The sequence below is a fragment of the Boleophthalmus pectinirostris genome, unplaced genomic scaffold (assembly GCF_026225935.1).
Source record: "Boleophthalmus pectinirostris isolate CB_2022bp ecotype Guang Dong unplaced genomic scaffold, ASM2622593v1 HiC_scaffold_19, whole genome shotgun sequence".
In the NCBI taxonomy this organism is placed as follows: Eukaryota; Metazoa; Chordata; class Actinopteri; order Gobiiformes; family Gobiidae; genus Boleophthalmus; species Boleophthalmus pectinirostris.
In genome coordinates this window covers 4,097,212-4,116,860 of record NW_026571140.1, presented here as the reverse complement: position 1 = coordinate 4,116,860, position 19,649 = coordinate 4,097,212, and the positions used below count along the sequence as shown (strand labels likewise).

At 39.4% G+C, this 19,649-nt stretch overlaps 1 protein-coding gene across 2 annotated transcripts in view; it reads left to right on the top strand.

Moving 5' to 3' along the window:
• The window catches only part of LOC110165489 (zinc finger protein 609-like), a 287,085-nt gene that overhangs the window by 175,995 nt on the left and 91,441 nt on the right, over positions 1-19,649 (top strand). For both annotated transcript variants that reach the window (XM_055154450.1, XM_055154449.1), the window contains exon 3: positions 10,428-10,665. In XM_055154450.1, the coding sequence (XP_055010425.1) occupies positions 10,428-10,665 (238 nt within the window). The remainder of the gene's footprint in view (positions 1-10,427; positions 10,666-19,649) is intronic.

The following is a 19,649-nucleotide window of genomic DNA, read 5'->3' as shown; positions in this document are numbered from 1 at the left end:
TTTTGTGAGCTTTAAAACCATGTTAACCAACCATTATTTTCCCCAACTGGTAAAATAATGGGTGTGGCCCCTAACTCACTTCAGCAAACTTTTGAGGGGACTGTTGGGAACCTCAGCAGGAAGGAGGCTAGTGACCCAACCCGTGTTCTTCATAGTTTCAGTTGATGTCGTTAGGCAGAAGGTACAGGGTTCTCAACTGTGAACTGAACCAATTCAAACATGGGTCCGGTCAAGCAGAAGTAAACAGCAAGGCCAGAAATTCAAGTTAATGCATCTGATATAAAAATGTATTGAACAGATACATATGTACTCTAGTTTATGAAACTGTTGACCTTTTTTCTGTACCATTTTTGGTTCTAAAGTTCCATATGTTTTAAACAGACCATGTATGAAACATGGAACAAAAATTAATGGATGTATTTCATCATATCTTGTGTTATTCCATCTTTGAACTGAAAATTATTTAAAATGACATATTTTATAGAAATAGTTACCTTTCATTTCAAGTATTTAGAAGGAAAATGCTGACAAATGATGTAAAATCCTGCACCTTCTACTTGCTTGTACAATTTTCCCTCCGTTACTTTTCCCTCCGTTACCATGATCTTTCTTAATAAAAAATCTCATGACTCAAAAAGTAAGAGGTTTTTCAACCTAATCTTGTACCATATGGTAGAAAACTATATGAAGCAAATATTCAAACCAGTTTGTTAAGGATATGGAAGTGAGAACCAAGAGTTATCACTGTTTGGATTTATTGCCCAAAAAGTGCTGCATATTTCATTCCCTCCGTTATTGACATGAATTTTTCAATTTTTTGTCAACAACTTGAAAGAATATCACAGGTTTAACTTGACCCTGTTGGAGTGTAACTCTTTCCTACATTCTGATACTTTACTTATTTCAATAGTCCCTCTAGTTTCTGAATAAGAGACATTTGAATGTCAAAAATCTGCCTCTGTTTCCCTCCGTTACCACTTGACCGAACCCCCATTCTTTTTGCCATTCGCCATTCATCTGCTAAACTTAGAAAGTGCAGTTAAAAAATAAAAGTAAAAGGCTTAGGAAATGTGCAATCAAAACTGCTAGGGGTGTAACGATATCCAAGTCTCACGATATGGTTGGGAAGCTCACGATTAGGGATTTAAAAATATCCAAATCACTCAGTACAATATTTTCACGATATACATCTCACGGTACGATATTTATTGAAATATTTTGTGGAGGCTACACAGCTAAAACTGTGAGTATGCTACTTTTTCCTCTTAAAATGCCTTGACAACTTCTTCCTGGAGAGCTGATCAAAAAAGCGGACAGATACCAAAAAAGCAATAAGAAGAAGCTGGTTTAAAAAAGATCCACTGTCAGTGAACCAGTGGCTAGACTTTATAGAAGAAATCTATTCCATGAAACGACTGACTTTTTTTCTACATCTCAAAGGACATTTCTTCATTAAACACTGGACAAAATGGTTGAAATATAAATATAAAGAGACTTGATTTCTATGTCCTTATAACAATGGAACAGTGCCCCAGGTATTGTATTTATTTGTTTGTTTCTCAAAACTTAAAACTGAATAAAAAGAAAGTTTAAAAAAATGCCTTGAAAGGACTTAACCCAAAGAACTAAGACTTAAAAGTGTTAGAACTGTTATTTCTTCATGTAGTCTTCACTGAAATAGAGCAAAGGATCATGGTCTATGTAGTTCATGCTGGTTTTTTTTTTTTTTTTTTTTTTATTGCTGCACCATAACTCTTCATTTAAGCAAATAGACTTGTAATTCGATACATTGTGATGGTCCATGATATTATTGTGAGAACTTTGACGATACAATATCATATTTCAATTGTTACATCCCTAAAAACTGCACATATGTTAGGCAATGTACAGTCAAAACATGCTAGGGGTGTAACGATACGCTATCGTCACGGTATGAACCTCACGGTACGATATTTATTGCGATATCGTGGGAAAGCTCACAGTATGGTGGAGAGGCTCATGATCAGGGAATGTCCAAATCTTTCGGTACGATATTTTCACAATATGCATATCACAGGACGATATGGATTGACAAGACTTAATCCAAAGAACTAAGACTTAAAAGTGCTAGAACTGTTATTTCTTCTTGTAGTTTGCGCTGAAATGGACCAAAGGATCATGGTTAATGTAGTTCCCTCTGTCTTTTTTTATTCTCACGATATTATTGTGAGAACTTTGATGATACGATATCATGATATTTCGATTATTGTTGCATCCCTAAAAACTGCACATAGGTTAGAGAATGTGCAACCAAAACATGCACATAGGTCAGGGGAAATGTGCAATCAAAACTGCAGGTTTAGGAAATGTGCAGTCAAATCTGCACATAGGATAAGGGAATGTGCAATAAAAACTACACGTAGGTTAAGTGAATGTGCAATCAAAACTGCACATAGGCTTACAGAATGTGCAATTAAAACAAGGCCAATAGACTAATAGGCTTAGGAAGTGTGCGATTATTAACAAAATACAAGACTGTGAAAGGTTTTCCTGTAAAGTCTGACTTAAAGCTTCCTGCTGGCGTCTCACTCGTCGTCACACTTGGTCTCTTATTTATCTCTGTTCTGTGATGGATGTTTGTGCGGTGCTTATGTCGTTGTGTTGTCCTGTCTTTGTGTTAAAGCACCTCTGTCCCATGACAAATTTCTCCCATCCGAGACAATAAAGGATCATCTTATCTTGTGTTTTTGACGAGGTAACAACATTATATCTAGAGTTGTGTTTTGTTTGAGTAAAGCTCTCTAAAGTGCTCTAAAGTGTTTTTTCATTTTCAGAAAATAACTGAGTCTAAATATGCAGGATTTTGCATTAAACATGTGTGAACAAAACAAAACACAACTCCAGGTACAGATTGTGAAATTGCGTAATACGGGCCGTTTAACCATGTGTTGTTTTGCTCGTCGGTTCAAAGTGTGCGACCTTTTCCTTATTGTGTAAAAACGCTGGAATGTCTCTTACGCCCTTTAGATCCCGAGCCTCTGATACGATGTTATTCTGGTGCTTTTGTTTATTTACTCATCACATAATCTGCAGAGAGAGGAGATGGCATACCAGAGCGTCTCCCATGCAGCACAACACTTCCTCTCCGTGTCTTTGTGTCAGATGTGTATATCCGAACATCTGCGCGCCAGGGTTGTCACGATACTAACATTTCGGTACAACGGAACAGACACAATACCACAATAATGATCAAAAACACTTTCTTCAGACAATAGAATTAGATTTTCAACATTAAATAAAACATCCACGTGGTTTTGTACGTGTGTAGTCCCTCGGTGGTCCAGGTAGGTTCCGTAGTGGTCCATTAGTCTATGTACTCTCACTGTTGGGCAAGTTACTTTAAAACTGTAATGTGTTATTTATGACTTGTTACTGTCATTTCAAAGTCATTCCTTACATTACTATATTACTGTATTTAAAATGTAAAACATTACACGACTATTGCAGCACTTTTAAGTTATTCTCACCAAAATAACTGAGCAAAGATGCTGAACTTTTGCGCCGTATATAGACTGAACCAGGCCTAAACCAGGACTAAACCAGGACTGAACCAGAACTGAAAACCAGGACTGAACCGAGAACTAAACCAGGACTACACCAGGACTACACCAGGTCTAAACCAGAGCTGAACCAGGTCTAAACCAGGACTAATCTTGGACTAGAACTTGGAAGCACTTTGCAGACAGGGTTTCCGCAAAGCGCGATCGGGCGTCAGCTGCGTTTAACCCTGTGGAGCGCGGAGTTTCGCACGCGGTCACCCGACAGTCTACGCGGGCACGTCTCCGGCGTTTCATCATTGCTGATATCGCGGTGATTTTAGCGAATTTGTATGATGAAAAACCCACCACTTCAATCCAAGTTAAAAAAGCATTGTAATGCGCGTTACTGACATTTGTATCGAGTCAAATATTAAAATTTTTTCCTCTGTAAATCCGTAACATTACTGCGTTACAGCAACAAGCAATGCATTACAGTAATTCATTACTTTTATAACACGTTACTCCCCACACTGTGTACTCGTATACTTGTTCTGACACAGCTCATTCAGGAAAGGTTCATTTCTGTCCTGTCAGTGTTTTTTTTTAGTATTAATACCTAGCAAAAGAGAAATTCAATTTTTTATTACACAAAAAATAAATAAATACAAGTTATGTAATTAATAACACACAATACTGGACATAGCCACAGAGGGAACACCAGGGGAGGGGTAAGGTTAGTGTGATTCATCAGACGGTTTCACTTTCGTAGAAACCGTCTGACCTCGTTGCTTTAGAATTCACTCGACGGTAGGCGGGTACTTTTTATCATTTAACCAATTGCTGCTATTTGGTCGTGATGTATGTAATGCGCCGCTAACGGGGCTAACTGGTATATTAAGCTTTTCTCAAATCCCCTAGGAAGAAGGACAATAATGTCTTTCCCCTTCATAAAATTTACCAAACATTTTCTTTACTGCGGCTTTAAATCCTTGAACTCTGGAATCGTTGTTAACACAGAATATAAGGCTCTTTGCTGTTTGGGTGGTGCCTGGACTCGCACTTCCGGGGTTTTTGCAAACCATCTAGTGTATTCTGATTCCTGACATAGGCGCTGGAGAGAAATGAAATTGAGCAGAGGCACTAGGTGGCACCAGCCTGGCTAGGGTAAGGTAGCCAAAGGTCACACATAACCAAAATTCACGTTTACAATTTTAAAAATTATAAATTAAATTGCTCAAGAATTTCCAGGGTTTTAACTGCTTTGGAATTGGAGGACAAGTAGTTGGTTTTCTTATTTTAATTTTAATTAATTTATTTATTTCATAAAGCATAAAAAGACATCGACAGTGTCACAACATCAGACACACAAGAAATGAATGAAAAAAGGAGCAGAAAGAAGAAAAAATCTTATCTGCCCCCCTTTCCTTTTCAAGACAAAACATCAACACCGATGGTCACTAAACATTCCATATCAGTTCAGGCACAATTACTGATCAATTGTAAACAGTAAATCTTCATTATTATACACAACAACTTAGTTTTCTTTTTCATACATACACACTGCATTTGATTTTATATGTTTTTTAAATGTCATCATTGTACTTGATTCTTTTATTTCTTTGTCAAGACTCTTCCATAAGTGAACTCCTTTCACAGCGACACTTCGCTCCATAACCTTGGTTCTGAATCTGGGTTTTTTAAACATGTAGGTTTCTTTTAAATTGTAGTGGCTTGTTCTCATCTCCAACAATCTTTGAATATTTACAGGTAATATTTACAGGTATGACTTTGAGGAGACTTAAGTCGACAATATCCTGCATTTTCAACACTTTAAGTTGAACAAATATTGGGTTGGATTATAGTATTGTATTTCGGAAAGGAAAATGGGGTAATAGGGTTTACGAATAGTGCAGTTACATTTATGGATATGACATTTTGAGAAAATAATTAATACAGTATAATATAGTTTACTTTTCATGTGATGCATTTCAACAAAAATGAACAGCATGTCTTTAAAAGTAAGGGTAAAATGGGACAAAGTTGCATATGTTTGACAAATTCCTTCCAAAAAAACAGAGTCTGGGCAGGTCCAAAATAGATGAGAGGCAGTTTCCTTTTTCAGTTTGTGTCCATTGTCCTTCTGAGATTATTTAAGATGCTTCTTCAGTTCTGGTCAGACGCTGGTGGACACTTCCTTCTATTTGCCTGAAGGGAGGAGCTAACTACACTGAAACTACTCTGAAACTACTCTGAAACTAGCACCCTACTTCTTGCAGTTTCTGTTTGTAGCTCGGTCTGTTGATCTCCAAGTGTGAACTGTGCCTGAGTCATATTAGCATGATCCTTCAGGCCTCTGATGGGAGCTTTCACACCTCTGAGTGTACAGGCTCAGAGGTGTTAAAGCCCTGTTTTGATTTAGGTCTAAGGGCGGACTTGTAAACAGGAGAGAGATGATGACTGAACCCTCCTTGTTCCATTTCTGTTCAAGGATGGATTGTCTTTCCTGACCAAAATAGCCTCTTTAACTCCTCTCAAACCAACCAAAAGTTACAATCTATCTCAACTGAGGGTGTGCAAAAATATTGAAATTTCGCTATATCGTATCGTTTAATGTAATGATACAGTGTTGATATCGTGGGCTGCTGTATCGATATATCGCCAAGAGCATTTTTTGGTATATTTGTCTCAATTATTTTGTTACAGTGCTACAGTTTTGTTGCCAGTTTAGAGGAAGGAAACTTTTTTAAGTGACACATTTGACATTTTCACAGTTTTGATGATTAAAATGTTTGTGTTTCATATTCACTTTGCACAAGAAGTGGTTTAACAAAGACTTTAGTATCACTGTGATGATACCACCCTCAGCTTTTTCAAATGGTGGAGAGGGAGCTGCAGAAAATAAGTCTGGTTTGATATTAATAAATTATCACTAAACATAGAAAAAACTAAATTTATATTTGCAAAGCGAAAAGTACAAAATCGTGTACACATTATGCTCAATAATACACCACTAGAAAGAGTCTTTCAAAATATGTTTTTAGGAGTAACTATAGATCATAATTTAAACTGGAAATCACACATAAATACAATTAGAAATAAATTATCCAAAGTGATCGCAATTATATATAAATATAGATATACCCTAGATAAAAACAGTCTTTTTATTATATATAACTCGCTGGTAATGCCCGACATAACCTACTGTTTTGAGATTTGGGGCAATACATATAAGACGAATACAAAGCCAATCTTTACCTGCAAAAAAAGGCAATAAGAGCATCACATTATCAACTTATAACGAACCAACCAATGCGTTATTTATAAACCTTCAAACTCTGAAATTTTATGATTTAGTCAACCTTTATACTCAACAACAATCTCCGGTCAAAATCTTTACAGAACATGTTCAAAATCTGAAAGAGCCAATATGAGCTCAGACGTACGGCCATGTTTATTAAAAAGAAAATCAGAACAAACATAAAATTTTGTATATCTGTTAAAGTGGTGGAGCTTTGGAACAACTGTACAGAAAACCTCAAATTGTGCACCAGTCTCTTTAACTTTATAAAGAAGTTTAAATGTTTAACTCTGGACAGAAACATGAAATATGAGACTTAGTTTGTGCTGTAATACTTTGTTGTACTGTTACTGATTAGTTTGTTTCCTCCTGTTGTATTTTTGAAGATGAACTCGTGTCAAGATGACGCTCTGATAAAGGAACGAAGGGTAAAGGCAGAATAAGCTTAAGCTTCAGCCTGCACCTTTTCAGTCTGTGTGTGTTAAATATGACTGACTGTGAATTAATGTCAAAATATACCTGTGACCGAAATAAATAAATAAATCACAGCCATGCTACAAGCCTTATCGTGGCTTATGTATCGAGAAATGTATCGTATCGAGATATGTATCGTATCGTGGCTTATGTATCGAGATATGTATCGTACCGTGGTTTATGTATCGAGATATGTATCGTACCGTGACTTATGTATCGAGATATGTATCGTATCACGGCTTATGTGTCGAGATATGTATCGTATCGGCAACTTCTGATTGATACCCAGCCCTAATCTCAGCACTTTTGTTCATACATACAAACGAAACATGCAAAAATGATGCGGTCTCAAAACACACACACAAATCGAGTAAATACAGTGCGTCAAATTACTCCTCGGGAATAGTCCACAAGTGAGGCACACGCTTTATGTATTATCAATTTCTCATGTGTATTCACTCCTCGGAATAGTCCACGTCCACATAGTAAACGTCGGCGAGCAAATGAGGATTATATCGATATTGCATCCTGAAGTAATGTGTGCCGCCTCAGGAAGATCGGGAAAATGAACACATAAAACATAAACATCGACATTTGGTTTCGCTACGTTCGCATTTTGTTTTATTATGATACAGAAGCTGAACTCGATACATCACCAGCGAGAATGTCCCCCCCCTCACGGGTACAGCAATTAACCATGTGCCGCCCAAGAGAAGGTGGCACCCGGAGTGAGGAGGGGGATGTTCCCGCTAAGAGAATGGAACGTTCGCGCTGGGACTTTCAAGCCAGTGGGACGTTTGAGCTGGTGTGAGATAGTATTTTGACCCCCATAGTATGTTGACCCCCCTATAGGATTTGGACTCCCTTTACTTTTTTCTTTAGTAGTTACTTATCTGATCATTATTTCTCATGTCATTTACTTTTATTCTATACTGCTACATATTCATGACCTTTTAAGGTATTTTAAGGAATGTTTTGATGGAGAACGACTTGGTATTTTGTGTAAATGTAACATAATGTTCAAACTGCATATACATAGTAATCTTGTCACTTTTTATATTGTATTTTACATTGTTATGGTTTTTAGTTTGCTATGTTTTTTTTGTATTATTTATTTCATTCATAAAGCATAAAAAGACATCGAGAGTGTCACAACATCAGACACACAAGAAATGAATGAAAAGGAGCAGAAAGAAGAAAAAATCTTATGTTATCTGCCCCCTTTCCTTTTCAAGACAAAACATAAACACTGATGGTTACTGAACATTCCATATCAGTTCAGGCACAATTACTGATCAATTGCAAACAGAAATCTTCACTATTATGCACAACAACTTAGTTTTCTTTTTCATACATACACACTGCATTCGATTTTTTATGTTTTTTAAATGTCGTCATTGTACATGATTTTTTTTATTTCTTTGTCAATATTATTCCATAAGTGAACTCCTTTCACAGCGACACTTCGCTCCATAACCTCGGTTCTGAATCTGTTTTTTTTTTTTTAAACATGTAGGTTCCTTTTAAATTGTAGTGACTTGTTCTCATCTCAAACAGTCTTTGAATATTTACAGGTAATACATTGCACTTTGCTTTATACGTGACTTTGAGGAGACTTAAGTCAACAATATCCTGCATTTTCAACACTTTAAGTTGAGCAATGTTCAGATAATCATAATGTCAATTTAGGCAATAGTTTGTAAAGATAATGAATTTGAATTTAGTCATGTTGTGTTATAATAAACATATTGGGGGTCAGATTATTATAGTCACAGGATTTTGACCTTTTTTATATATAACTGATCATTGTCAATATTCAACCAACATTACTTGTTACTTTACATCATAATAACTATAATAAACATATTGGGGGTCAGATTACTATAGTCATATGTTTCCCCTATTTAACTACTCAACTGATCAGCCCTGTCAAATTTAACAAGATTCCAAATCATTACACATCACTTTGATTACCGAACTTATTAATAACGACTTGTCTCATTTTCAGTAAAATATGTGTTTAAACAACTACGTCATTTTTAACATTCAAAAGTTATAATCGATATAAAAATGCATCTGAGTTCTTCAAAAACACTTTTAAATATGTCAATATGTTTTAATTTGCAGATATAGTGTTACTGTATTTTCCGGACTATTAGACGCGCTCTTAAGACTCCAACCCCATCAAAAAACGACGGCGCGCCCCGCAAGCCAGAGCGCCCTATACATGAATCCACTCGGGTGTCCCAGCACGACTTCAGTAAACTACACCCACAGAACACACAAACACACACGGAGCAGACAGCAACCGCACAACAAAACACACCGGAGACACACTCATCACTCCACACCGACGAGGAACAAAACGGAGGAACGAACCGAAAAAGCGAGTCAAATGTGCCACTTCTAGACACAACTGAACAACTGAGTCACTATGAACACGTCCGACAATCCGTTGGTCCCAGACAGCACCCTCCCTACACGCCACAACTGAACAAAGCCCAGAGTCACCGTGAATGTGACAAAGTCCGACTAAGCCATCTAACTTTTGTGTTTCGTTTAAAGTCCGGTGTGGTTATCTAACTTTTGTGTTTCGTTTAAAGTCCGGTGCGGTTTATTTGTGAAAAAAGTTTGAAAATAGACCATTTAATGACTGCGTCTACAATCCAGAGTGACTAATAGTGCGGAAAATACGGTAATATTCAAAGTTTTTCTATAGAATTCAAGTTCTTTATAAATAAAATAGATTTTCACAGGGGGGTCAACATACCATAACAGGATTCTGACCCCAGGGTCAAAATACTTTATGGTATGTTGAACCCGGGGTCACTTCACCGCAGGGTCCAAGTCCTATACCTCACCTGTATTCTCTGTACTTCACTGTCTTCAAAGGATTGGTTAGTGGCTTTGAGATGGAGATGTACAGCAGACTGGGGTCCTGTGTTGTTCTCTCGTCTGTGTTTGTACATTTTCTTACAAAGTGGCTGTTTTGATTCTCCAGTGCAACGCTCCCTGCAGTCTTCACTACACTGAATGAACTAGACTGTTTTAGTATCTGTTTTGTATCTGATTTTCGATACTATTGACGACCCTGGTTTACTCTGCTGACTCTTTCTCTCTCTCTCTTTTTTGTGCAGATGGACTCCCCGATCTCCACGCCGGCTCCTCCGCCTCTCCACCTCCTGTCCTCCTCCACGGTGGGGGGCGGGGCTTCGGAGATCTCGTCGCCGTGCGAGCAGATCATGGTGCGGTCCCGCTCGGTGGCGGTCAACACGTCGGACGTGGCCCTCTCCACGGAGCCCGAGTGCCTGGGCCCCTGTGAGCCCGGCACCAGCGTCAACCTGGAGGGCATCGTGTGGCAGGAGACGGAGGACGGTGAGTACCCAAGCACCCGCACGTCTATATTTGAAGCTTTGTGGTCAAAAAACTGCGTGCGCTTCCTTCTGGCTACTTCGGTTTCAAGTGTAGTGTTTCTGATTACAAATGGTGTGTCAAATTTGGCATTGAATACACTCAGGAGTCAAAATGGAAATAGGGAAGTAAAGTGGCGTCGTTAGTAGCCCTCAGATGTTGGAGAGTCCTTGTGTTTGGACTTTAAAAACATGGAAGAGCACCTGTTTGATAACGGAGAGTAGAAGACTTGTTTTGAGCACACTTTAAACCAAAACATGTTTTATAGGCGTGTATAACAGGTTTTTATTTTCTAATTTTGACTTAATCTGGTGAAATAATGACTGTTGAAAGTTTAAATTATAGTTTTACATCAGTCAAGAAGCATTTTACAAAAAAAAAGTTGAAAAATATGTTGAAAATGACAGGAAGTAGAGAGTTCTATTTTCATCGGTTCCACGCAGACCCCACACTGGGAGAATTCTGTCCAAAAAGTTTGTCATAATTCACACGCCAGAAACACATTTTTCTGACACTTTGAACAAGATTTCAACAAAATAAAGTTGTTTTCTTGTATTTTTATTTGTCAAATAAAGATGTCGGCCTAGTCTACTACATTGTTGCTCGGTAACATTTCAATTCTCCAGCGTCATGTCATGATTTTAAACCAGGACATCAAGTTAAAACTTACAAATTGGCCAAACTGGGGAAAAAATAGTGAAATTTCATCTTAAATCTTAAATACAATGGGCCTCATTCATGAAATTTGTACTTAAGGTCTTCTTATGAACATTTTTGGCATTCACAAAACTTTTTCTTAACTGAAAATTCTTCTCTAAGAACAAATCCTACGAACAGTCAGGAGCACTCGAAGAACAAAAATTCTACAGTTTTAGAATATTATTACTCTGATAATGCAACAAAATATTCTAATTCGTCCATGATTGTAAGTTATATATTTTCTTAAATTATTTCCTATAAACATGCGACTATGAGCTCCAATAACATTTATGAGGAGTTTTGTAAAGCCATTTATAGTTATATTTTAAAAGTCACAAACCTTCGCGACCCAAATCAACAGACATTATTCATAAATCACAAATTAAAGGTGGAATTGACCATTATTAAACATAAATGAGGATATTTTATTGTTGAGTGATCATGTCTTTGAACAATTAGTTTTACTCAAGTTTTAAACAATGAAAAAAACATTGAAGCAGCAACAAAAGGATCCATAAGTTGCCTATTTGGACATTAAATGTAGAACATTTCTTTTTCTTTTCAACATTCAATTGAAGCAGTAATATTGGAACAAAATAGTCACTCGCTCTGATGTGTCAGAACTGTATATTGCAGACGTACATGCAGATCGTGACAAGGCGACCCAAAAAAAATCCATTGCAACCCACCTGAGTTGCATGACCCAGTCTTTGGGAAACAGTGTTCTAGAGCAGGGGGGTCCAAACTTTTTTCATCAAGGGCCACATATCTAAACACAGACAAAGCAGAGGGCTGATCAAGGGCTGTAAACTGGTGCTCAATACAGTGAATAATTGAAATATGTGCATGTTTAATGCATTAGAATGAGCTGTCAGTCTTTATTCATTCTAAGATCCTCAAAATCAAACACTCAATATTCAATATTCGCTTTATCAAGGTAGATTTTCAAAAAACTTGCAGTAAAAAGCTTAATTTTAATTGATGCAAGGTCATTTGGGCCAATTCACCTGGAAGCCTAAGGGCCAAGAAAAATGTGTCTGAGGGCCGCATTTGCCCCACGGGCCATAGTTTGGACATGTCTGTTCTAGAGTCTGTGTCTATTAGGTCAGACTTTCTCCAGGCTGCAGTGAGTCTCAGTCTGTCCCAGCCCCAGTGCCTCCATATGGGCCTCTGTCACAGCCCTGAGCCTGGTCACCGAGCTGGACTATTTACCACAGGTCCGCCATCGTGGAAAGTGCGATAAATACAATAAAACGTTTATGACTTAAATCTTCTCTCCGTGAGTGTGTTCATGTGAGTTTGGATGTTTGAAATCTCTGCTGAAGCTGTAACACAGTTCTAGTGTAGACGCTGCACCTGACCTCCTCATCACTCTCTCCCTCACACTTTCACGTGTTATAATCCCAAACCCACATTGGTCATATTTGGACGTTCAGACGGCGTTTCTAACCAAATACATATACATTATTTTATGGAAATGAAATGTAAATAAGCGTGGAGGTGTTCGTAGGTGCAAAGAAGCCGTGGGGTTTTAAAAGTCTTAAATTGGTTTTAAATTTCATGTTCCTAAATTAAGACCTTAAAAATTCTTAAATTCTGTTGTCCAAGTCTTATTATTTTCACAAAAATCTAAAGTTCATTATCCTATTTTTTGTAAACTCAACCAGACTGCAGTGCAATCTCTGTCTCCCTCCACCAGGTTAGGTACTACACCTCTCTTTTTCTCTCTTTCTTTCTCTCTGGTTGAAGCACTTTGAAAGTCAAGGTGAGATAAGACAACGTGAAAGGTTCGTTTGTCTTGTTTAGAAAGTTATAAATGGCCATTTTACAAGCAATGCATACAACTATAAATGAGTTCTGAATGAGACTGTATCATAAAAGTATTTTTTGTTATTTAAAGCAGTGAGTAATGGTCATAATAGGTGCGATGATGGTCTTAATTTTCATTTATGTGGTCTTAAAAAGGTCCTTAAAAAGTCTTTTATTTGGGGTAGTCAAACCTGGGGATACCCTGAGGTGAGTGTTGGTGAATTTGGCGCAACTTGAGAAAGAATTAAGAACGTTTTATAAATCTGGTGTAGAGTCTCAGCATCTTCTTGAAGTGGAAGTTACAAACATTTTTAAAGAAAAGATTCATGAACGACCCAGTGATCCATTGAGTCGTCCAAATCTTTAAAACTTTAAAAGCCCCAAAAGCTCACTGCGTTTAGTCCTCCTACTTGTCCGTTCTGACTCTTGTATCTGACGTTTATTTGCCGTTTGAGTTTGAATCTTGCGGACTCTCTCTTCTTCTCCGGTGCTTTTTCAGCCTTGGCCAGTTTACAAATTGCCCTGTTATCTCGGTAAACCTAACCCTATTTTCCGAAGCCTGTGCACATGCTAAATGGAGCTCCCTGCTGTCATGCGAGTGTCGCTTACAGACCGTAATGAGATCTGCGCTGGTGCTAAAGTGTTGCCAGCACACACACGGCGAACCCACACTGCTGGTAAGAATAGCATCTGGCATTCACTTCTGAGGTGGCCTTGATTAGTTTCTGCTTCGGAGTACGCTCCACGCCGCTCCGCCCCTCCTCCTCCTCCTCTCTTCCTCTTCTCCTCCTCCTCTGCTGTGGCTCTTTTTTGCTTTCTGTTCTGCTCCTCTGCTCCTCTTCCCCCGTCCCTTCGCTTCTCTCTTCTCCTCTCTGCTGCTTCTTCTCCTTAGCCTCTCCTCTACTCCTCTTCTTCTCCTCTTCTTCCCCTCTCCTCTGTCTCTCCTCTCCTCCCTCTCCTCTCTTCTCCTCTCTACTGCTTCTTCTCCTCTGCCTCTCCTTTACTCCTCTTCTTCCCCTCTCCTCTGTTCCTCTTCTTCTCTTCTCTTCTCCTCCTCTCTTCTCGTTTCTCCTCTTCTCTTCTCTTCTCTCCTCCTCTCTTCTCTCTACTGCTTCTTCTCCTCTGCCTCTACTCTACTCCTCTTCTTCCCCTCTCCTTCTTCCCCTCTCCTCTGTCTCTCTCTTCTCTTCTCTTCTCTCTTCTCTCTCTCTCTCTCTCTTCTCTCCTCTCTCTCTTCTCTTCTCTCTCTCTCTCTCTTCTCTCTCTCTCTCCCTCTCTTCTTTTCTCTTCTCTTCTCTCCTCCTCTCTTCTCTTCTCTCCTTTTCTCTTCTCTCCTCTTCTCTCTTCTCTTCTCCTCTCCTCTCTCTTCTCTCTACTGCTTCTTCTCCTCTGCCTTTCCTCTACTCCTCTTCTTCCCATCTCCTCTGTCCCTCCTCTTCTCTTCTCTTCTCTTCTCTTCTCTTCTCCTCTCTACTGCTTCTTCTCCTGTCTCTCCTCTACTCAGCTTCTTCTCCTCCTCTACTGTGCCTCTCTTCCTCTTCTGCCCATCCTGTTCTGCTCCTCTGTTCTTCTTTCCCCTCTCTCCTCTTCTCCCTTTTCTTCTCTTCTCCTCTCTGCTGCTTCTTCTCCTCAGCCCCTCTGTCCCTCCTCTTCTCAGCTTCTCTCCTCCTTTTCTCTTCTCTTCTGTTCCTCTCCTCCTCTGCCTCTACTTTTCTCCTCTCTTCCTCTGTCCCTCTCTTCCCATGTCTCTCTTCCTCCTTGCCTCTGCCTCTCCTCCTCTTCTTCTCCCCTTCTCCTCTGTCCCTCCTCTTCTCGGCTTCTCTCCTTCTCCTTTCCTCTCCTCCTATGCCTCTCTTCCTCCTCTTCGTCTGCCTCTTCTCCTCTCCTCAGTCTCTCCTCTCCTCCCTCTCTGCAGTCCTCTCCTCTCTCCTCTCCATTTCCTCTCCTCCTCTCTTCAGGCTTCTCCTCACCTTCTCTCCCTTTTCCTTTCCTGCTCTCTTCAGCCCTCTCCTCACTCTTTCCTCTCCTCCTCTCTTCAGCCTTCTCCTCCTCTCCTCTCCTCTCCCTTTTCCTCTCCTCCCTCTCTCCGGCTGGGAATAGTCGCTGAAACCAGAGCCGCGTCACTCTTTCGCTTTCTGCCTTTGATCGAGGGCTCTGGAGTCCTTCTCTTTCTCCCTCCTCTTTCCTCTCCTCTTTTTATCCACCCTTCCTCTCCCCCTCTTTCTCTCTCTCCCTCCATCTCTCTCCATCTATCTCCTCTGTTCTCTCTCTCAAGGCATCTCTTTTTTCCCTACTCTCTTTCACTTTCTCTCTTTACACTTTTCTTTCAAGTGATCCCTCCTTTTTCTCTCTCTCTTCGAATCACCTCTTTTTCTGCCTACTCTCTCTCTACTCCTTTACACATCTCCTCTCTTTTCTCTCTCTTCTTTCTCTCTCTTCTCCTGCGAGTAACTACTCCCACATTTCTCGTCTTCATTCTCTTTCCAGTTTCTCTCCTTCTTCCTTTCCTCTCTCTGTCTCTCTCCACACCTCTCTCTCTCTCTTCTCTCTCTCTCTCTCTCTCTCTCTCTCTCTCTTTCCTGGCGTGCTTGTGAAAAACGGCAAACAGCTAATCTTCAAAGGCAGAGCGCTCGGTGGCTCTGCAGGCACGCTGACTACAGATCGCCCACACATCCGCCTCTCCCCCTCTTTCCTCCCTCCCTCACTTCTCTTCTCTCTCTATTCCCCCCTCCCTCCCTCCCTCCCTCACTTCTCTTCTCTCTCCTCTCTCCCCCTACCTTCTCTTTCCCGCTGTCTTCTCACTCTTTTCCCTCTCTCTTCCTCCTTCTCTCTCTAGTGATTTTGTCTCCCACCCTTTCTCTCTCTCCTGACCCCCATCAGTCTCTCTCTCAATTTCTCTTTCTCTCTCTCTCTCTCCCTCTCTCACTTTCTTTCTCTCTCTCTCTCTTTCCTGACATCCTCCTCCTTCTCTTTCTCTCTCTTTCCTGTCCCCCTCTCTCTCTCTTCTCTCTCTCTCACTTCCTCCTCCCTCTCTTTGTCTCTCCTTGACTTCTCTCTCTCTTCCTGTCCCCTTCTCTCTTTCTCTCCCCTGACTTCCTCTCTCTTTTCTTTCTCTCTTTCCTGACTTCCTCCTCCTTCTCTCTTTCTCTCTTGACTTCTTCTTCCCTCTCTCTCTTTCCTGCCCCCTCTCTCTTTCTCTCTCTCCCCTCACTTCCTCCTCTATCTCTATCTCACTTTCTTTCTCTCTCTTTTCCTATCCCCCCCTCTCTCTCTCTGTCTCTCACTCTCTTGACTTCTTTCTCCCTCTCTCTCTCTTTCCTGTCCCCCTCTCTCTCTCTCTCTCTCTTTTCTGACTTCCTCCTCCTCCTCTCTTTCTCTCTCTTGACTTCTTCCTCCTTATGTCTCTCTTTCCTGCCCCCCTCTCTCTTTCTCTCTCTTTCTCTCTCTCCACTGTCACTGTTTCTCCTTTCTCCTTGTCTCTCAACTCTCTTTCTCACCCTATCTACTCTTTACCCTCTCTCTCCTCCCTTTCCCACTCTCCTCCCTCCCTCTCCCTCCCTCTCTCTCCCTCAGTGTCCGTTCTTCCTCATCATCTTTCCTGGAGAGGAGGATCTCACAGAGTCGCTGCTTTCTTCGTTTTTTTGTGTGATTCCGACTCTACCTCTCTGCTTCTCCACCTCTTTTATCTCACTAAGCACGAGGGATGAAATAGAGGGTGGCTCAGGCGGTCGAGCGGAAGGTGTGTGGTTTGATTCCAGGTACATGGTTGGTGGACGTTGGTTGGAGAGACTTCTTAGTTTGTTATCCGGTGCAGTTGAACGCCTCTTAGCACTGTTCAAATAACTAAATGTTATTGTTAGAATTATTTTCAAAGTTAATTTATTAAAAGAAAAAAAAAACAACAACTTAAAAATCAATTGTGTTCGGACGTGTTTAACCTCCTGGGACCCGAACGCTTTGTTGATTTGTCTTGGTTCTTGAGCCGATTGGGACCTGATGAGGCGAAAACAAAGAATTATAGTTTTAGTTTAAGTACAGGGAGTAAAAAATGTATTTAAAAATGGGGAAGAAAAAAAAAAGCCTTTAAAATTATGATTTGAGTTTGTAGTAAATGACAAAAAATGATGAAAGGAAATGGTGATGGTGAAAATAATATTAGTTTAAGTATAGGGACATTTTTATTTTAATTTTTTTAATGGGAGAGGGGGGAAAAAGAAAAAAAAAAAGAAGAGATTTCAGTTATGAATTGGCTGCAATGTGTCAATGTAAGGAGGCCTAGTGGTGTGTTTATGTTGCACAATCATATTACGTTTGTTTAGCCAAGTTTGTGTTAGTGGGTGTGGTCAGGGGGAATGGGGCTTTTGTTGTTGTTGTAGTTGTTGTGTATTTGTTGTGGATGTTGCTTTATGTTTTTGTCTTTTGTTTTATGATGATTATTATAATTGTTAAATGTTGATTGTTGTATTTTTTTAATGTTATATTCTGTTGTTCTTAATAATAATAATAATAATAATAATAATAATAAATACAAATAATAATAATACAAAAATAATTATATTTTTATAATATTTTTACATGTGTATGTCCACATAGGATTTATAAAATATTCATTTTATGTTTTAATCATTTTGATGGACACATTAAAGTCACAATTGAATAATGATTTGCAAAAACTATTAAAGGTTGTATAGAGGATTTTTTTAAAGGGAAGAGAAATACAGCAACAGTCCTTGTGCGCGTTCAGAATTACTGTTGAAGTTTCCTGTCTAGAAGTAATTCAGCGACCGACGCATCAGTTTTTAGACCCTTCGTCTGCTTCGGTCGCGCCATCGCTGGACGAGATCTCCAAGAATCACCTCAGTTTGGCTTTGCTCCATTTCCTCTTCTCTTCTTCTTTCAGCGACCTCGAAAACGGACTTTCTTTTGCGGCGAATCAGTCGTGGATTCTCGTCCGCCGTCGCGACAAAATTTGTGCGAAATGCGAGGAAGCGACAGTTCGAAAAAGCCTCTAAAAACCACTGCATAAACCACGTAATCCCTGCGCTCCGACGAGTCAGTTATACTAGGGAGTTTGATTGACAACCTAACAGCCAATAGAAAATGAGGGAGCCTCGTTTTCTATTGGCTGATGTTTATCTGGCCTCACTACGTCCACAGTTGATAGATTTTTTTTTTTTTTTTTTTGGTCATCATAATTACAAAGCTGCTGCGTCTCTGTAATGGTATTTTAATCTTTCACTGACAGTTTGAAACTAAAAAAAATCCTCCATACAACCTTTAAGTGTCTGAACAACCCAAAATGTGTTGGACACACTGTAGATGTGCACATATGCGACGCCGGGGTCTGTGGAGTGTAGTAGTAGTTTATTTTCTTTGGTCATTTAACATAATCATGCATCATATAACAATGATTTAACAAAAAAAAAAAAAATGCAGTTAATGCCTGTCAATAAAGTTATTCTGTCCAGGACAGGGGTGGACAAACTACGGCCCGGGGGCCATATGTGGCCCTTTAATCTTTTTAATCCAGCCCCTCAAACTTGTATAATAATAATAATACATTTCAATGTTTTAAAAGTCATTTCAATAAATAGCAAATACTGTGGGACTTGAAAAACTTTCAATTCAATTTTCAGTTATGGAATATTTCACATATCCCATGTTATTTTTTTCTCTAATGAGGTAGACTACCAAAAAACTCCTTTTGTGGCCCGCGAATCAAAACGTTTGCCCACCCCGACAAATTGAGTAAAATCAAGTCAGAATCGTAGTGTATCTTACCTATGCGATCTATCTTACTCTGAGTGAGCTTGCATCTCCACAAACCTGACTTGTATTTGGCTTGAAAGGGAGAAACATTGTTTTTTCACACTATGGCATAAAAAATATCTTGATGGAAATTGTTCCGAAGTCTGGTTTTAACTTTGTTTCCGTTGAATGATGCGTTTGACTTACCACCTTGAGAAAGTTACGTGTTTGGATTTGCACTTAAGATGTGACTCATAATGATATCTGTTGGCTACTAGTACTGTTCAGTAGATTTTATGAATTTTGAACCGTTTTATTGTTTTATTGTTCTGGCTAAAGATTAACAGAGCATAGGTCCTGCCAGATATCACTGAAGTTCTGGTAAACACATTGAAGAGCACACACAGAAGTCAGTAGTACTCAGTTACGTTTAGTTGAGAAATTGTACTTTTCTCGCAGCATACTTGAGGAACATTTTTATTGCAGAACCCGTAAAACTTGTGGTTCCTCTTCCCGCTGCGAGTAAGTCTACAAGTAACAAAAGCTTTATGTCGACAATATGAAATGATTTGAACATTTGTGTTTCTTGCAGCGCTCTTTCAGATGTCATTTAGTTTGAAAATACCAGATTTCCTGCATCGTTTTCAAGTCTATAGTTCTTCAAGTTACGTTAAGTTTAAATGTTTAATCAG